Source organism: Peromyscus californicus, unplaced genomic scaffold, assembly GCF_007827085.1.
Source record: "Peromyscus californicus insignis strain IS unplaced genomic scaffold, ASM782708v3 Scaffold_5__1_contigs__length_169319896, whole genome shotgun sequence".
In the NCBI taxonomy this organism is placed as follows: Eukaryota; Metazoa; Chordata; class Mammalia; order Rodentia; family Cricetidae; genus Peromyscus; species Peromyscus californicus.
This window is the reverse complement of record NW_026294573.1, coordinates 134,012,912-134,034,210: the sequence shown is the minus strand read 5'-3', so window position 1 is coordinate 134,034,210 and position 21,299 is coordinate 134,012,912. Positions and strand designations below refer to the sequence as shown.

The following is a 21,299-nucleotide window of genomic DNA, read 5'->3' as shown; positions in this document are numbered from 1 at the left end:
ACTTCTTTCCTCTGCATTCTCCCACTGTGCTGTAAGTCTATATTTAAGGCCTCTTCCCTCCTTCAATAAATGGCAATAGGTATTCTACTGAGACAAATGACCTGCCTTGTTTGAAAGCAAATTCTAAGGTATCATAGTATCTTACCAGTTTTCTTTTTCAGCCTATTTATTTACTTATTTATTTATTTATTTATTTATTTATTTCTCAGTCAAAAGTATACATAGCATCTATATCCTTAAAAGAGGCCATGAATACAATGCCCGTCATAAACTAGCTTCACTCTTGGCTGCATTATCAGAGGCTCATCATATAAGGTGCTTGCATGGAACACTTATCACAGATACTACCTTGTCTATTGGTCTGATAGAAACTTCATCCAGGCTCATATGTCTTTTCCTCAATATAAAGGGGTGTGCATTGTTTTTGTTTGTTTGTATGTTGAAAACATACCTTTTTCATATAATATATTTTGATTATAGTTTCCCCTCCTCCAATTCCTCCCAGATCCTCCACACCTCCCCAGCCACCAAATCCACATTCTTTCTTTTATTTGAATAAAAACAGGGATCTAAAATTAATAATAAAATTAAAAATATAAAATAAAAGCACAGGGTGGATGGGGATGCAAACTTGAGGGATTGGGTTGGGGGGGTGAATGCATGGGGGAGATAACTGAAAGAGATGACTGGAAAAGGGGGAACATTTCAAGATCAGGTAGAAACATGATGCAAGGGAAACTCCCACGATCCTCCCTAAAACTTTTAGGAATAGTGGATCCATAGCCTGAATTAACTATCTCCTTTGATTAGGTTGGTAACTACCAATATTGTCATTGGAGAGCCTTCATCTAGTAACTGATGGAAACAGATGCAGAGACCCACAGCCAAACATTAGGCCGAATTTAGTGAATAAGCTGAAGAGAGGGAACAAGGATTGTAGGAGTCAGAGGGGTCAAGCACATCACAATAAAACCCAAAGAAGCAACTAACCTGTCTCATAGAAACACAGAGTTCAAACCAACAACCAGGGAGTCTGCAAGGGACTGACCTAGGCCCTCTACATATAAGTGACAGTTATGTATCTTGGTCTACTTGTGAGACTCCTAACAAAGTGAGCAAGGGCTGTCCCTAACGCTTTGACTATCACCTATTCTTCATACTGGATTGCCTTGCACAGCCTTAATATAAGGGAAGGTTCTTAGTCTTACTGCAACTTGATATGCCATGCTTTGCAGATACCCATGGGAGGCCTGCCCCTTTCTGTACAGAAATAAAGTAGGAGTGGATGGGGGTCAAAGGGGAGATGGGGGAGGAAATGGGAGGAGATGAGGGAGGGAAGGAAGATGGAAGAACTGCAGTCAGGATATAAAATAAATAGATAGAGAGATAAATAGATAGATAATAAAAGAATAAGCCAGAATAGGACAAAACAAAAAAAAAAGAAAAGAACAAAAGTAAGCAATAGAAACACATATATTTTTTACAGGTCCTGACAATGCATTATGAGAAAATGAACCTTAAAAATTTTCATCAAAAACATTTTGTTTTGGCCATCTTTCACTGGGCACAGGGCCTGGGCTTAAGAGTGGTTTGTATGCTCTGTGAGACTACACTGGAGAAATCAAAATTTTCATTGGCAAGTTTTAGCAGTTGGAAATAGCTTCTAGGTTACACATTGGTGCTTGTTTCCACTTTCTCTCTCAGTGTTAGGTGCTTACCGGGCCCAGAGTTGTACAGGTACTGTGCATGTTGCCACAGTCTCTGTAAGTTCATATGTGTGTCAGTCTTGCTGTGTTTAGAAGGACTTGATTCTTCACTGTTCTCCATCCTTTCTGGCTCTGAAAATCTTTCTGCCTCTACTTTCAGAGGGTTCTCTGAGCCCTGAGCATAAGCATTTGATGGAGACATCCCATATAGTACTGAGTCTTCCAAGGACTTTCAATTTCTGCTCATTATCTATCTGTGGGTCTTAGTATTTGTTACCATGTACTTCAAGAATAAGCTTTTCTGATGACAGCTGAGCAAGGTACTCATCTATGAGTATAGCAGAATATCATTAGGCATAATTTTGTTGCTATGTTGCTTTAGCAGAAGAGTAGTACTTGTTTTTCCTGAGGTCCTTGGCCTATCTAGTCTTAGGTTCTTGGCTGCACAACCAGTGTCAGAGATGGATTTCATCTCAAGGAATGGGTCTTAAATCCAGTCAGATGTTGGTCGCTTACTCCCACAAGATTTGTGCCACTATTGAACTTGTGCATCTTGGAGACAGGTCACCATCATAGATCAAAGTGTTTGTATCGGGGTTCTGGTTTACTTTTTTCATTTGCTAGCCTGCAGAGTACCTTTCAGTACTATGCATACTAGTCAATAGGGCTAAAGCCTAGTCTTCTCCATGTTCAATGAGTTGTATTGGTGTTCTTTCTAGTAGTGGGGCCTTACCATCAGTTTGTGGGGGAACAACCAATAACCTTGGCAAAAGCCTTTGTGATTCGGGCATTCCCAAGAGCCCCTTTGACCAACAACTAAACTAAATATAACCCATCTCCAGAACTAGAGGCTTCATTTTGTGACAAGAAATTTTTTTCAAATGGGGCTTTGTCTCCCCATTATATAGCGACTTCATCTAGATTTTGTTTATATATGTTTACATATTAGGAAGTTTATATTATAATAGGTTTTCACAGGGTCTGTCAAATTGCCCTTAGTTTCAGTTTTCCCATCCTTTACTCCCTCTACTAATTCCTCTTCTCACTCTCTCCCCATTTGATCCCATTCTAGTCCCTCTCCTCCATCCATAACTATCTGTTCTATTTTCTTTCCAAGGGAGATCCTCCCTTCACCACTAATTCCTTACTCTATGCATTCCTTACTGTATACCCTATGGATACATGGATTGTAGACTGCTCATCAAAGTATTAATAGCTAACATCCTCATATAAATGAATATAAACCATATTAGTCTTTTGATATCTGGGTAACTTCACTGAAAATGATTTTTTTCTAGTTCCATTTATTTACATGTAAACTTAATGAATTATTTTTTAACAGCTGAATAGTATTCCATTATATAAATGTCCACCCTTTCTTCATCTATCAATTCATCCATTAATGGACATCTAGTCTGTTTATAATTTATATTGGAATTTATTTTGGCTATTACACTGTTGCTGTTCTACAGAAGCAATGAACGTGGTTGAGCAAATGTCTCTGTGGAAGGATAAAGCAACAATGGGTATATGCCCAAGATTGAGCTAGATCTTGAGGCAGATCTATTCCCGGCTTTCTGAGGAACCTTGATACTGCATTTCCTAGTGGCTATACAAGTTGGCACTTCCACAAGCAATTGGTGAGTATTTCCTTTACTCCACATCCTCACCAGTATAAGCTGTCACTTGTTTTATTTATTGTGATCATTCTGAGATGGGTGATGGTGCTCTGCATGCTGTGAATCTATGTTGCTCTGATTGGTTGATAAATAAAAAGTTGATTGGGAAGTAGCCAGGCAGTAAGTATAGGTGGGGTAAACAGACAAGGACAATTCTGGGAACAAGAAGGCTGAGTGGGGAGATGCCAGCCCTCCATCCAGGGAGCAGCATGTAACAGCACACAGGTAAAGCCACAGAACATGTGGTGACATATAGATTACCAGAGAAGGGCTGAATTTAAATGCAAGAGCTAGTCAGTGGTAGGCCTGAGCTAATGGCTGAGCAGTTTTAATTAATATAAGTTTCTGAATGATTATTTTATAAGTGGGGCTTGGCAGGACTGGGAAAAACTTTCTGGCTACAAATGGCTCCCAATTTGGGGCTTAAAGCCATGACCCTGAGATTAAGAGTCTCATGCTTTGCTGACTAAGCAGGTAGGCAGTTGTCTCTGTTATTCTAGATTTTTGAAAGTTGCTTACAATGCACTTCCTGTTTACTTTGGTAATATTATATCCTTCTGAGGTCTTTCATGTAGTTGAAGACTAGATAATTATGGTTTTCCTTGGTTATGATAAAATATAAGATAGGAAACCTTAGACTCACAAATATAGGATAGACAGGCTATCTTCTTTAATTTTGCAAATACAAATAGACTAGATATTCTAACTGTAATTCTTGCTTGATAACTGTTCTATTATACGTAATTTTACTATGTTAAAGTTAAAACCTTCCTTTTGATTAGACAGAAGAGGGGAGGTGCTATGGTATATTCTGTATACTGTGAATCTATGTTGCTCTGATTGGTTGATAAATAAAATAATGATTGGCCAGTAGCCAGGCAGGAAGTATAGGCAGGATAAGCAGACAAGGAGAATTCTGGGAAGAGGAAGGTTGAGTCTGCAGACACCAGCCTGCCACCCAGGGAGCAGCATGAAGTGGCACACAGGTAAAGCCACAGAACACTTGGCAACATATAGATTAACAGAAATGGGCAGAGTTTAAGTGTAGGAGCTAGTCAGTGGTAGGCCTGAGCTAATGGCCAAGCCGTTTTAATTAATATTAAGTCTCTGTGTGTTCACTTGGGTCTGAGAGTCTGCGGGACAGCGTGATTGCGTGGAGCATGTTGGGACAAGTCTGACAGTGTAAGAGGAAATATAAAGTAGTTTTGATTTGCATTTCCATGATGACTAACAATGTTGACCATGTCTTTAGAGGCTTTTCTGCCATTTCAATGTACTCTTTTGAGATTTCTGTTTAGACTTGTACCTCATATTAAATTGGGTTATTTGACTTCCTTTGATTTAATTTTTTGAGTTCTTCAGGTGTTTGTGATATTAGTCCTCTGTCAAATGTATAGATGCTAACAAAAATGGTTCCCCTTTTTTTACCATGCTTTGATTATTTTCTTTGCCATACAGAACCTTTTTAGTTTCATGAGGTACTACTTATTGATTATTATTCTTAATGTCTGTGCTATCAGTGTTGTGCTCATAAAACTTTTTCCCTGTTCAATGAATTCAAGACTATTCCTCACTTTAACTTGTATAAAATTCCTTGTATCTGGCCTTATGTTGAAGTCATTGATTCATTTGGAGTTGAGTTTTGTGCAGGGTAATATGTATGCATCAATTTGTATTCTTCTATATTCAGCCATCCAGTTTCATATGCACCTTTTCTTAAAAATGCTTCCTTTGTGCCAGTGTGTATTGTTGGGTTCTTTATCCAAAACAAGCTGTCAATAAGTGGATTCATGTCTGAATGTTTGACTGCATTTCTCCAAGACCCATGCTGTTTTTATTACTCTGGTTCTGCCTTTAAACTTGAAATTAGAGATCATGATACCTCCAAAATTATTATTATTATTTTTATTATTATTATTGCTACTAATTATTATTCAGGGTTGCTTTAGCTATCATGGTGTGTGTGTGTGTGTGTGTGTGTGTGTGTGTGTGTGTGTGTGTGTGTGTGTGTGTGTATGTATGTGTGTGTGTGTGTAATCCACATGAAGCTGTAAACTGTCCTTTCAACTTACGTGAAAAAATTGTGTTAGAATTTTGATGGGGATTACATTGAATCTGTAGATGGGTTTTGGTAGGACAGACATTTTCATTATGTTAATTCTTCTGATTCTTGAGCATAAGACCTTTATCAATTTTGTGGTATCGTCTTCAATTTTTTTTTAATTTCTTAAAGTTGATATTATACAAGTCCCTCACTTGCTTGGTAGAGTTTTTTGTTGTTGTTGTTTTTGAGTCTATTTTGAAAGATATTGTGTCCTTGTTTTCTTTATCAGTCCATTTATTATTTCTTATAGAAGGCTAATGTTTTTTTATGTAGAAATTTTGCATCCAGGGTCTTTACTGAATGTGTTTTTTAGCTATAGGAGTTTCCTGCTGGACTTTTTGGGTAACTAATATATACTAGCATATCATCTACAAACAAAGATAATTTGACTTCTTTCTTTCCAATCTGTATCCCCTTAATCTCCACAAGATGTTTTATTTTACTCACCTAGACTTGAAGTATTATGTGGCTTAGAGACAATGGAAAGCCTTGTTTTTTTATTTCTGTGTAAGTATTATTTTTCTTTCCATTTAAGCTGATGTTGGCTATGGGCTTCCAGTAAATCATCTTTGTTACTTATAGGTGTATGTTCCTTGTATTTTATTCTCTCTAGGACTTTTATCATAAATGGGTGTTTGATTTTGTCAAAGGCCTTTTCTATATCCAATAAGATGATAATGTGGTTTTGTCTTTGAGTCTTTTTGTATGGTGCATTACATTCATCAGTTTCTGTATATCTACCCATCCCTGCATCTCTGGGAAGAAGACTACTTGATCACAGTTGGTAATCTTTTGGATGTGTTCTTATGTTCAGTTTGCCACTATTTATTGAGGACTTTTAATACTATCTTCATAAGGAAAACTGCTCTGAAACTCCTTTTGTTGTTTATTTATATGGTCTAGCTACGGACCTCATAGAAAGAATTGAGCATATCCTTTTGGTTTATACTTTGTGGAGTAACTTGAAGACTATTGATGTTACTTCTTCTTTAAAAGTCTGGTAGAATTCAATGTTGAATCCACTATGCCCTGGTCATTTTTTGGCTGAAAGAATTTAATTATTGCTTCTATTTCACTAGTGAATGTAGGTCTGTTTAAATTGCTTTTCTAATCGATTTAATTTTGGTAAATTGTATATACTGAGAAATTTATCCATTTCTCTTAGATATTCCAATTTTTGTGGAGTACAAGTTTTTAAAGTATGTCTTTGTGATTATTTGGGTTTCCTCAGTATCTGTTATTATCTCCCCCTTTCATCTCTAATTTTGTCAATGTGGATCTTTTCTCTCGGGGTTTCAGTTAATTTGGCTAAGCTTTTTGATAATCTTTTTTTTTGCTTTTTCAAAGAACAAGTTCTTTGTTTAACTTATTATTTGTATTGTTATGTCTATTTGTTTCTATTTTATTGTTTTCAGCACTGAGTTTGATCTTTTTTACTGTCTAATCTTTTTGGTTGTGATTTCTTTTTTTATTTCTTTCGTGACCCACTTTTCATTCAGTAGAGAGTTATTTAGTTTCTATGAGTTCATAGAACTATTTCTATTGTATTTGGTGTTGTTCACATTCAGTTTTACTTTGTGATGGTCAGATATAATGCAGGGTAATTTCATTTTCTTGAATATAACGAGACTTGATTTGTGTCCAAGTATGTGATCAATTTTTGAAGAAAGTTGCATGAGATGCTAAGAAAGTTTATTCTTTTGTGTTTGGGTAAAATGTTACATAAATATATTTTAGGTCCATTTGGTTTATAATGTCAATTATAGAATTTCTACTGAGGTTTTTAGTTTGTTTGCTTGTTTGTTTGTTTGTCTGGATGATCTGTCTGTTGGAAAGAGTGATAAGTTAAAGTCTTTCAGTGTGTGATGATCATTATTTGAGTTTAACTATAATTTTTTTTATGTAGCTAGTTGCCCTTGTGTTTGGTGTGTAGATATTTGCAATTTGAATGTTCTCTTGGTGGATTTTTTCCTTTGATGAATATTTAATTTTCTTCCCCAACCTTTCTGATTAGTTTTTATTTGAAGTCTTTTTTTGTGATCTATTATAGTAGTCACATCATCTTGTTTCTTAATTCCATTTGCTTGGAATATATTTTCTATACTTTCACCCTAAGATGATATCTATCTTTGTTTGTATTGTTCCTGTTTTCGTATCTCATCTATTGGTATTTTTACTGGGGGCATTTAGACTATTGATTTTCAGAATTATCAATGCACAGTATTCATTATTGCCATTATTTCTCTGAAGTAGATTGTGTCTCCTCCCCATTTTGACTTATTAAGCTGAGATGACTTATTTCTTATTTTTTCTTGAGTGTGTTTAACCTCTTCAGATGGAAATTTTCCTCCTTCTAGTATCTTCTGTAGAGCTGAGTTTGTAGATCTTGGTGGACTATCTTTCTCCATCTATTGGTATTAAAATTTTTGCTATGTGTAGTATTCTTGGACTGCATCTATTGTGACAAGGACTGAAAGTTGAATGTGGTAACTTCATTTTTGTAACTTGGATAAACTTTGTGTTGCTTAGTAAAATACAAGAGGGAAATATAAGGAGGAGGAAATGAAGAAACAACATTCTGGGAAAATAAACAAAAGTGAAACAAAACACAAAAATCTGAGCTCTTAGCAGTCATCATCACCCTTACTTCATTATTTCTGCTAATTGCATATTTTGGCTTCTATAACTATTTACTTAACTTGCAGATGCAGGAAGGATGTTTAGGACGTGATTTCCATGCTTAAATATGAATCCTGGGAAAGGAATGGGCTGCACTTGAGTGCCAAACACCCAATTAGCTCTTTGACTGTGTCTGAGTGGTCTTCTCTGGTAGCAGTCCCACAATACTGTGGTAGCTTCGAGTTTGTAAAATATCTGCCCAGGCCCTTCTGTCTTTTAGAGACCTCATTGAATAATCAAGTGTTATTCTAATATGCCTGCCTTTATAGGTTATTTTTTCTTTTTTCTTAAGAGTTTTTAATATTCTTTCTTTGTTCTGTGTGTTTAGAACTTTAGTTATTATATATCATGGGGAATTTCTTTTCTTGCTCTAGTCTACTTGGTGTTCTATATAATCCTTGAAACTTGATAGGAACCTCCCTCTAAATGTTGGGTGAATTTTATTTTATGATTTTGTTAAAAGTGCTTCTGTGCCTTTGTCCTGGGTTTCTTTTTTATCTTGGTGCATCATTTTTTCTGTTCTTTTATTTGAGAATTTGGTCTTCTCATATTATTTCAGTTTTACTTAATCCTTTGTGCCTGGATTGTTTCTAGAATTAACATTTTCTTCAACTGAGGTATACATTTCTTCTATATTGTCTTCAATGCCTAAGATTCTCTTTTCCATCTCTTTTCTCTGTTGGTAAGTTCTGCCTCTGAATTTCCAGTTCAAATTCTTAAATTTTTCATTTCCAGTTTTACCTAAGTTTAGGTTTTCTTTAGTTTCTACCTTCTACTTTCCACATTTCTACTTTCACTTCTTGAACAGTTTTCTTCACTTCTTTTCACTGGTTGTTTTTTTTCCATAAATTTCACTAATAGATACATTCATATTGTCTGAAAGAAGTTAGATTACATTCATAATAGCTATTTTGAAGTACTTATCTTCTGCTTCAGCTGTATTTTATTTATTGGAACCTACTCTGTGAGCTCTGTTGGACTCTAGTAGAGACACTTTGTGCTGAGTGTTATTGACTTTGTGTTTGTGCTGGTGTCTAAGACCATGGGTTTGTGATGATTGTAATTCTAGGTGTTGATATCTGGTCTTGTCTTTCTTTGATGGTTTTCCTTGGTTTCTGTTGCCCTTTCTGGATGTTAGGAGACTGTGGTGATTTTGCATCATGGAGTAGGAAGTGTATCTGTGTCACTGCCAAGTGTGGTCACTTGGGGGTCAAGGGTAAAAAGTATTTCTATATATCAGAAGATGACATGAAGGAATGGAATAGAGCCAGGAAGTATGGGAGTGAGAGGATCCACTGGAGGGAGAAATGCTGGGTGTGACAAGAGAATCTGTGGATTCCCCATTGGAATGGAGGAAGAGAAAAAAAGCAGGCCCATGCAGGTCATCTGCTAGAGCGAAGGGGATAACAATGGAGAATTACATTTGTCTGATACCCTGGCTGAGGTGACTATTGGGTTTCCAGGGAGAGAGTGCCTCAAGTATTGGTGACTGAGACAAGGGGATAGGATGAGAGAAGGCTGTAGGAGAATGTGTATGTAGTCTTCTGGGAATTGGGGCAGAGAAGAAGGAGAAGAAATATCAGGTGGCCTGTAGCAAAGCTGTTGGTTAGATAGGGAATTGGAATTCGAGGACGGGAAAGAGTGAAGATCATTCATCTGATTCTCTAGTCTGTGTGGCCAGAGATTTCCAGGGAGAGAGCTCCTTAGGAACTTGTGGCTGAGACAATGGATAGGGAGATCAAGTTGTGAATTCATGCAAGAAAATAAAAATTTGATGTACTTGCAATAATAGAAATATTGATAAATTTCATTCAATATTCCTAACTTTCAGAGTTTAAATAGAATAGAATGAATGATATTCCTGCATAATAATAAAGTGATGTAGTTCTGGTTTATTAAAACTCAATAAAATATGCTGAAAACTCAGAAGACAGAGATAAACACAGACCTGGGAGAAATATCACTTACCTAGACAGTTGTGAAACTCTGGGAAATATTTTATCTATGCCTCCAAAGAAATTAATGCTACATTTTCAAATACACATGGTGGCACATGTGTATATTTTTCACATAATGACAATAGGAACTGAACAGGGGGAAAGATAATCAAATGTTCTCACAGCTTGTGCTTCCTATTGGAATACCCTTGGACATGGTATGTGATATTCTGACATGCTTCAGAGTTTAAGGAAGATACTTCTAAATCAGGATCTTTAGCATATTTTCCTATCTCTGACAAAAATAACACTATGATGTGTCTGTTCACATCAACACAACAGTAAATGACAGGGAAACAACTTGATTTGCAATTAAGTCTGAAGCATGACATGACTTAAATTACTATGTAATATTAATTTACATATATATTTATACAATATATAATTCTATAAATTATAATTTTTATCATTTACAAAGTATATAATATAATTATAAAATATAGTTATGATATTATATATATATATAATATCTTGGATTTATAGACACCCCACAGACTATTATGTGCCATCATATGCACTTCTTTGTTTTTCCTTCTTACAGAGAAAATGAATTTATCATTTCTGAAGTATAGCCTGTGAGCTCCATGGAAGGAGGTTTTCAATTAGCCTTTACTAAGAGAATAAGTGAATAGTAAGTTAGCTCTTGTATATGAATTGCTGTAGAAATCTATTATGAATAATGTTTTGTTTGTAACTAATTGTGCCTACAATGTTAAAAAGATATAATTAACTCAGTAGTTAAAACTCTTTGTGCTGAGGCACCATGAAAATAAAGTTATAGAGTTATTTGGACTGGCCAAAAAATTTTTTTGATAGAAATTATTTGATAGAAAATATATAAACATTTATGTAAGATAGCTTTGCCTAGCATGCCTTTAATCCCAGCTCTTGGAAGGCAGAGCCAGGTGGATCTCTGTGAGTTCATGGCCATCCTGGGCTACCAAGTGAGTTCCTGGAAAGGTGCAAAGCTACACAGAGAAACCCTGTCTCAAAAAAAATGATAATAATATAAGCAAATGAAGCACATGATTACTTTAAAAAAAACAGATCTTAATACAAATATCAGAACTCTTAAAGCAGAAAGTTTAGGGTTCAATGACAAAAGAAGAAAAATCAGATATATTACAAGCCAGATATATTTAAATAAACAGACTTATGATAGCAGTCATATGTTTTGAGAATCTGATATCTATTTTACAAAATATTGAATAGACAAGGAAAGTCCAAAGAGTTTATTGTTCTAAATGTATATAATTTCTCAAGAAAAAGTGAAATTAATGGTATTTCCCTTTGGTTTCCTTATTTTATCCATCCCTAGAAGGGTCTTGAGAATGTCTCCCACACTGGAATGCCACAGGCTACATAAGTAACATCTTAGAGCTCAAGGACACAAGTAGGTATCAATCAACCACAGGATGATTTGGAGCCTGACTGACCTCCTGAGCAGTTGTCAGCTGTGTGTGTCTGAATTGATTAGGGAACTTGGGTGGAAACAGACAAAAAAGTGCATCTTTCCAGAGAAGTTTCTCAGTCCTTGAGACATCTATCTCAAAAAAAAAAGAAAGGAAAAAAGAAAAGAAAAAGCCTTAGGCAAAACATCAGACCAAGGAACTCAAGAAACAAACAAATAAAAATAATCAAGAAAAAAGGCAGAAACTTTTGATTTAAATTCTATGGAAAGAAGGGACCAACAAAGCCCCAAATCTGCTTTTGAAAAACAATTCATTCCACATCCCTATCAATATTGAGCGTGAGAAAGAGATGAAAAGTAAACTCTTATACTTATTCATAAAACTGATAATGTGAGAATGGTAGATGATAAGCTACCTACAAAGGTCTGGGGGATTACTCGAGGTCCTCTGTTAGATTCCTAGCACCACTCAAATAGATAAATGTATAAACTACACAACCACTTTGAAAATAAAACAATGTATTAAAATTAACTCTAGAAAAAAATATCAAACCCAATAAAATTATAGTATTACACACATCAGATCCACTGCAATTATTAATGAAAGAATCAGGACTTCCATTGGTTTTGGCTCCATATTTATCATGTTGTATATTGAGAGAGTATTCCTTTTGTATTCTCAAAAACATGCTAAAATAAAAATGTCATGGCACATTATGCTAAAAGTTTGAGCGATGACCATTTTCAATCAGTGTTTAAAACCTACAGACTCACCGAGTCAGATCAGTTCCGGGCAGGTACTGGGAGAAGCGGGCATGCAGTAGCGGAATAAGCCTGAGGTCACACCACCTCTTCTCCCACCGCAGTCCTGGAGATGTGGGCCACGATGAGCAGGAAAGCGTATCCTGAGAAAAGCAACATGTTCAGAAAGTCTGTTCTTCTCTGTGTATATTTTTTGTTCAAACTCCCTTGTGTTTCAAATTCATATCCTCTTTTTCTTTATTGCTTTGTGTGTATGTGTGTACATTCCTAAATACATAAATGCAATCTGCTCAATTCATATTTCTAGTTCATAGTCCAGTTCACTTTCTAGAATGCATATGTTTTTAGGGATAACTGTTTTCTATTGGATAACGAATAGATGTGATTTTTTCCCCAAAAGACACTTTCTCCTGCTCTTAGCATTCTTTAGTTGCCTGTAGTTCTGTATCTGGGGTGGAGGCCTCACAAGCCTCAAACTTCCACATTAGCATTGGTATTTTCCCTCATATGTTGAAGAAAAATATATTTGAAAAAAAGATTTTTTATTTGATATCTCATTCTAGATACACTGGAAATGTTATTCTCTGTCAACACCAGGAGCCAACACTGGTTGTATGTTCAGTTAAGTTTGATTAAAGAATTGTTGACTTTGTAGTCTGTCTATAAAATGAGTATTAGAATGCAGAAAGCTTTATTTTACTGTAAACTTGAAACTCTAATGACTCAATAGTGCTAAGAATTACCTTCAATTATTAATTTACTTCAGTGGGTTAAGGAGAAATAAGAATATTCAGAAGATACTAAGTCCATAGAGCTGTTTACAATACCAGGGAAGTTAGAGTATCATGTCATATTAGTGACTTATGAAGTCATATTAGTGACTTATGAGGTCCCCACATTTAGGACACACATTCTCCTATGAGAACCCATTCATTGGTTGTTAACTATCAGGTGCCTATAGGGAATGGAATGTTAGGGGTAATCAGTACATGACATGGGGAGTTCTTTATTTAGTTGATATACGTTATCATGATATGATCTCATGATATATACCACAAATTTTCAACATGTGTTAAAGGGTCAGGTAAATAAAATGCAACAAGGGATTTAGGGGTTACATTTCAAAGAGAACTACACTCCTCCTGGTCAGAATCCAAAATTTAGCAAATACATACTCCATTTTCCTTGATATAGGGTCAAGTCATTTAAAATGTCTCATTGGTCCTCTTTACAAAGTGGTAGCAAGAATATTAACAATGGATAAGCATGTAATAAGGAATAATTAGGAAAATGCTTAAAATATAGCCCAGCACCAAGCTTCATGCTACTATTACTATCTTTAAAATCCTAACTGAAATTATACATTTACTCAAAACAACCAACAGATTACATTGCAATCTATTCTAAAAATTAATAATCATATGTAATATATAATTATATGTGTGTGTGTGTGTGTGTGTGTGTGTGTGCGCGCGTGTGTGTGTATGTAACCCAAGGTTACATGCTTCTCACAATTGTCATAGATCATCTGACAAAAACCTCAACATTAGGCATGAGAAGCCTCAATTTGAATTGTTACTATGGAGGTTCCAAGTGACTTCTAAAATAATGTAGACAGTTATTTTTCCGTATTTTCCTTCTAGAGGTAAGTTCTTCTTGCTGAAGACACTGTTCACCTTTGATATAGGATGCAGAGGACAGGAGCTGTATCTGATCAGAAAACCTCCTCTCTGAGTTCTATATTTTATGGTACCAGAAGTTCTATGCAAGTTTTTGAGGAAGGAAAGCAACCAGTAGTTAGTCCTACACAGCTATGACACTGTTTAACCACAATAATGAGCAGCATGGCAAGCTATCCCTAAGGGTACAATTGTTGAACTCATCTTGGTTGTAGCCATAAGTTGCCTAATATAATTTAAGATCCACTTAACAAGAAGGAAATCATGCTTAGTACTTGAAATCTAGCCAACAACTTGGGGCTATATTGTTGCCACCTCATTAAATGAGCATAATTCTAATGTTCTGCATTCTAAATGTTTCTCCTTATACTCATAGGTAAGTGTAGCTCTCATCCCTTTTCAAAGAATCTTTTTGCAACAAAGATCATTATAGACAGCAACTGCCCAAAATACAGATACAAAATAGTTATGGTGTATATAGTTCCAGTGAAATATTCTATAATACAACTCTTCTGCCTATGGCTCGGAGTCCATCTAGGAAGATGGGGTAAGATTGTAGCAACAAAAGAATGTGGAAGCAAATAGTGTCTTCTAGAAATGACATAGAGCCTTCACTTATGAAACCTTGGCAATATGGCTACCTAGTCAAGACATGAACAATGACAGTAGCAACAGATATGCTAATGTCAGAAAAGAATATCTTAAGGTCCCCAATCATAAAAAAAGAACTAGACATAACTAAGGAATGCTGAAAGTAGGAGACATAATCTTTTTAGTGATGAGTTATTTGGTTGATTTACTAGTATCAAGTGGTCAGACCTGAAATCATATACATAACAAGTAGCCTTAAACATACTCAGGAGGCTGAATGTATACATTTATGCACCTTTTTCTGTCTGTCTTTCTCTTTCTCTCTCTCTCATATATATATATATATATATATGCCTGTCTGTCTATTTGTCTGTATCTCTTTCTCTGTATGTGTTTGTGTGTGTTCTATAACATAGAGAAAGAAGCTATGTATTTGAGAGGAATAAATGTTTGAAATGGAAAGGATTGGAGTGAGTAAAAGGAAGAGAAAATAATTTGTAATTATATTTTAACTAAAAAAATAAACATCAGTAACTAACAAAACTATTTCTAAGCATGAGGCTTATAGGAATAAAATTTCTATAGCTTCACAATAATATTGTTATGCTGATTATAGTTATCACCTATACTATTTTTTCTGATTTAGTAAATACTTTGTAAATCTTTTTTCCAAGATAAAGATATGCTCATGTTACTGAGTAAATACAAAAGGCTGTTAAACAGCAACAATGCATCATTTGATCATAAGGAGGACTGTGGTGTAGTAGCCATACTTTAAAACATAGTCTGGGCAAATAAACAAATCTTGTCAATTAATTACGTCTGTCTATCTACTGCCCTCCTATCAGATGTCAAGGATGCAGTGTTAATGAATGGGGATGATTCTTTATGGTTTATATCATGGTAGTCAATCCCATATCAGAAAATGATTCTTTATAGATAGACATTCATAAGAAATTCATTTGCCAGGGCTGGAGAGATGGCTCAGTGGTTAAGAGCACTTGCTGCTCTTCCAGAGGTCCTGAATTCAATTCCCAGCAACCACATGGTGGCTCACAACCATCTGTAATGAGATCTGACACCTTCTTCTGTCCTGCAGGCATACACTGTATACATAACAAAATAAATCTTAAAAAAATTTAAAAAAAAAGAAATTCATTTGCCAAGTCACCCATTCAATAACAGGCAGGGATCATTGATTTCTTCCAACTAACATGTCTTTGATTTGTAAACACATCTATCACAACATGTCTAACACTTATAAGCAGAGGTTAAACATTGAAAAGAATAATTGAGAGAAAAAATAAAACCCAAACCACACAAAGATGCAACAAAGAAAGAGAATTACAGACCAATTTCTCTAATGAACATTGACACAAAAATACTCAATAAAATACTGGCAAACAGAATTTAACAGAACACCAAAAAAATTATCCATTATGATCAAGTAGACTTCATCCCAGAGATGCAAGATGGTTCAACATATGAAAATCTGTCAATGTAATCCACCATATAAACAAACTGAAAAAAAAAAACATGATCATCTCATTATATGCTTTAAAATTCTTTTACAAAATTCAACACCCTTTCATGATAAAGGTCTCAGAGAAAGCAGGAATACAAGGAATATACCTGAACATAATAAAGGCAATTTACAGCAAGTCAACAGCTAATATCAAATTAAATAGACAGAAACTCAAAGTGATTCCACTAAAATGAGGAATAAGGCAAGGCTGTACCCTACCCCCATATCTACTCAATATTCAAAGTTCTAGCTAGAGCAATGAGACACCAAAAGGAGATCAAAGGGATATAAATTGGAAAGGAAGAAGTAAAACTTTCACTATTTGCAAACAATATGATTGTATACATGAGTGACCCCAAAAATTCTACCAGGGATTGCTTACAACTGATAATCACCTTTAGTAATGTGGCAGCATACAAGATTAAGTAAACAATATCAGTAGACTTCCTATATACAAATGATAAATTAGCTGAGAAAGAAATTAGAGAAACATCATCCTTTACAATATCCACAAATAACATAAAATAACCTGGAGTAAATGTAACCAAGCAACTAAAAGACCTGTATGACAAGAAATTTTAAGTCCTTGAAGAAATTGAAGAAGATATCAGAAAATGGAAAGATCTCCCATCTCATCAATAGGTAGTACCAATATTATGAAAATGGCAATCTTACCAAAGTCAACTGCAGAGTCAATGCAATCCCCATCAAAGTCCCACTGCAGGTCTTCACAGACCTTGAAAGAATAGCTCTCAACTTCATATGGAAAAACAAAAAAACCAGGATAACTAAAAGAATCCTTTACAATAAAGCAAATTTTGGAGATACCACCATCCCTAACTTCAAGCTCTACTGTAGAACTATAGTAATAAGAACACCTGGTATTGACATAAAAGCTGATATGTGGACCAATAGATTTGAATTGAAGACCCTGACAGTAATCTACACAATAAAAATACCAGATTTTTGACAAAGGACCCAAAACTGTACCACAGAAAAAAGCTAGCATCTTCAACAAATGGTGCTGACATAACTGGATGTCAACATGTAGAAGATTACAAATAGATTCATATTTTTACAGTGCATATAACTATAATCCAAATGGATCAAAAACCTCAACATAAATCCAGCTACAATGAACCTGATAGAAGAGAAAGTAGGAAGTAGCCTTGAACACATTGGCAAGGAGACCACTTAAAGAATATAACACCAGCATCACAGACACTGAGAGCAACAATTAATAAATGGGACATTCTGAAACTGAGAAGCTTCTGTAAGGCAAAGAACACAGAAAATATGACAAAATGACATCCTACAGAAAGGGAAAACATCTTTACCAATGCCACATCTGACAGAGGGCTGATCTCCAAAATATATAAAGAATGCAAAGACCTAGACATCAGAATATCAAACAATCCAATTAAAAATTGGGCTATATATCTAAACAGGGAATTCTGAACAGAAAAATCTCAAATGGCTGAAAGACATTTAAGAAAATTGCTCTAGGCCCTTAGTCGTCAGGAAAATGCTAATAAAAACAACTCTGAGACACCACCTTACACCTGTCAGAATGGCTAAGATCAAAAACAATGGTGACAGCTTATGTTGGAGAGGATGTGGAGCAAGGATAAAACTCCTCCACTGTTGGTGGAGTGCTAACTTGGACAGCAACCTTGGAAATCAGTGTGGCAACTTCTCAGAAAATTGCAAATCAATCTACCTCTATACCCAATAACACTTTTGGGCATATACTCAAGGCATGCTCAATCATACCACAAGGACACTTGCTCAACTATGTTCATAGGAGCATTATTTGTAATAGCCAGAACCTGAAAACAACCTAGATGTTCCTCAAACAAAGAATGGATAGCAAAAATGTGGTACATATGTACAGTATTACTCATCTGTGAAAAAATAAATAAATAAAAAATGACATTGTGAAATTTGCAGGAAAATAGATGGAGCTAGAAAATATCATCCTGAGTGAGGTAACCCAGACTCAGAAAGATAAACATGGTATGTACTCACTTACATGTGTATACTAGATGGAAAGCAAAGAAAATGAGATTATAACTCACAGCTCCAAAGAAGCTAGGTAAAAGGAGATCTCTAAGAGGGATGCATGGGTCACATTAGGAAGAGGAAATAGGATGAGATCTCCATGAGTAAACTGGGGATGGAGGGGGCAATAGGGCAATAGAGGTCAGGGGGCATAGGGTGAGAAAGTGAGGGAACAATATGGTTGATCTGGGGGAGGTTAGATTGTGAGAAGAGTGAAAGATATCTTGATAGTGGGAGACATTATGGGGTTAGGGAGAAAGTTATTTCTAGGAAAATTTCCAGGAATCCACAAAGAAAACCCCAGATTAGACTACCAGTAACATTAGTAAGGGTACCTGAACAGATTTGCCCCAGAAATCAGATTGGTGAATACCCTAACTGTCATCATAGAGCCTTCATCCAGTAACTCATGGGAGCAGATGCACAGATCCACAGACAAGCACCAGGACAAGCTCCAGGAGTCCAGTCAAAGGGAGGAAAAAGGGGTTATATGAGCAAGGCAGGTAAAGATCATGATGGAGAAATCTACAGAGACAACTGAACCAAGCTCTTAGGAACTCACAAATTTTAGACCAACAGTGGGACCTGCATGGGACCAGTCTACGCCCTCTGCATATGGGAGACCATTGTGTAGCATGGCCTGTTTTAGGGGTCCCTGGCACTACGATCAGGATCTAACCTTGGTGCATGTGGTGGCTTTTTGCAGCCCCTTCCATATGGTGGGATGCCTTGTTCAGTCTTAATGCAGGGTGGGGTCGAGTGGGGGTTGGACCTGCCTCAACTGAATTACTAGGATTTGCTGACTCCTAATGGGAGGCTTTACTCTTTTGGAGGAGGGCATGTGGGGTGGGCAAGGTGGGTAAGACTGGGGGAGTGAGAGGAGGGATGCCAAGGGATCTGTGGTTGATATATAAAATTAATTTAAAAGTTTCTTAAATAAAAAATAAATAATAAAAAAAGAATAATTTGATTTTTTTGTTGGTCATTTTATATTCTGCTCACATATTTTGGTAGGTTATTTAACAGTGATTTCCCATATTCTGCTAATATGAATTGCTCCTTTTCATTATAATTTTCTATGAATAAATAAGAATATATGAAACAATATCGAATGATTGAGGCAATACAATATTGAAGACAATGATAGCCATAATTTGTTGCTGTGAGCTGCAGAAATATGAAGTAGGAATTCAGCTGACACTGGTAAATCTATACCTGAAAGAGCCAAGAGCACGTCTAGAGGGAAGCCAAAAACTCAAGTCTTGGTAACATTTGCTTTTGTATTAGTTGTTTACTGCAGCAAATTCTTGTGTGCTCTTGAAGCTTTCCCATTTGATTCTTTTCTCAAGAACTTCTAACAGTGTCAACCATTTATTGGGCAGAATTTCCCCTTTACAATTTTGGTATTTGGATAACTTTCCCCAGCTGTGTCGACTACAGTCACACAGTCAAGACTCCTTTTTTCAGGCCTTTGTTCCTCTTTCTAGAAGACTTAGAATCTGTCTTTCTGTAATTATCTTTATTAACCAACTTCTGGCCAGGGCCATCTCTGGACAAAAGTATTTCATCTGAGGTACTTCTCAAACATCCAAGGACAGACTGTAGATAGATAAGCATTTAGACTACAGATAAGCATTTGCTCATCTCACCTACAGATAAGAGAAGATAATCTCACTATTCTTAAATCCTTAATTCATGTTTATTAACACAAGACCCTAATTTAAGAGATTTACTGCTTGCACCGGTTGGTATTTACTTGGAGTAAAAGTGCTTTTAAGAACCAAATGTTACATACTGTGATACAGGTTGCCTAGCAACCCAGAACACTTCCCCTGTCAGCAGATAGGAAAGTGCTACTCCAAGCTAACCTTGAACTTACAAATTCGTAACTCCTTTTACTTTCACCTTGGTTTACTAATAAGCTTATTATCTAAACTTATTGCACTTAGGAATGCAGTATTGCACACAGATTCCTCTTTTTCCCTTCTTGGATTTCCCTAATTGATTCAAGGTTCCTCTCCTTCCCATTTGACTCTTTCCCTGTAAGAGTTCACTGAGGTTTTTATAAGTCACCCCTCCTTGAGTAATAAAAAAAGCCTGACAGTCACTGCCTGGTGTAAACACTTATCTGCTTTTATAACCCTGAAAGAATTCAAGTCTTGTGAACTTGCTTTGGCCAAAGAATTGCTGATTGTATGAGTTTATAAACTGGAAACTTCAGAAACTTGAGAAAGAGAACTAAGATGAAAAAAGGGAGAACAGCAGAAAAAAGATACAGAGCATCAGACAAGAGAGGAGATAAATATGAGAGCAGAAAAGAGGCTGTGTAGAGATAATTGATTTAGAAGAATAAAGTGAATGGACTGAAAGAGCTCAGTGTACATAGATTCATTCAATACCCCTAAGATTAAATCCTCAGCTGGTTGTTAGATTCTGCCATGGACCCTGAGAAAGGGCTATAAGGGGCTGGACCCCAATCATTCTTGTTAAGTTAGAATAATACTTTCATAACATTGTTAGGAGTCATACATCTGAAAATATGTTATCATTGCAATTTAATGCTTTTACAATTTAATTTGGAAAGCTAATTTTCCTATTTTATACTTCTGTGTAAAAATCATGAAACCTATCCAACTTCAACTTTTAGAATGATCCAGCCTGATGTATATGTTACTGTAGATCATATTCACAGTTGAATATTTAATATCAATAAAGATAATTCTAATTTATTTTAATCATGAAGATATATAGTTTAGGGCTTCTTTTACTTTTACTAACAGTTGTCACATATTTATGGTCACTTATATAGTGGCCTAAAACAATAACTACAAGGTTTTGAGAAGCACATTTTCCAGAAATTTACTTCACAATATCAAGAATTTTGTTTTCTTCAAATATTAACCAGGTGCATGTAACAGGCAGTGTTTACATAATAAATTGCTTACAACAGAATTTTCTCCAACACTTAATACACATTACATAATGGCGTTGAAAAACAACCAAATTGACAAAATAGAACTGAATGTGGAACAAAATGCCAGTCCAGATATATTTTAGAATAAGTAGGCATAGAAAACTGACTCTGGGTATAAGGATGAGGAAAAT

General features: G+C 35.6%; 1 protein-coding gene across 14 annotated transcripts in view; it reads right to left on the bottom strand.

The window, feature by feature from the left end:
- Positions 1-21,299, bottom strand: part of Sntg1 (syntrophin gamma 1) — a 728,018-nt gene that overhangs the window by 229,288 nt on the left and 477,431 nt on the right. For 10 of the 14 annotated variants that reach the window (XM_052717737.1, XM_052717738.1, XM_052717736.1 and 7 more), the window contains one exon: positions 12,351-12,481. The exons of the other annotated variants lie outside the window; for them this stretch is intronic. In XM_052717737.1, the coding sequence (XP_052573697.1) occupies positions 12,351-12,481 (131 nt within the window). The remainder of the gene's footprint in view (positions 1-12,350; positions 12,482-21,299) is intronic. 14 annotated transcript variants of the gene reach the window in all.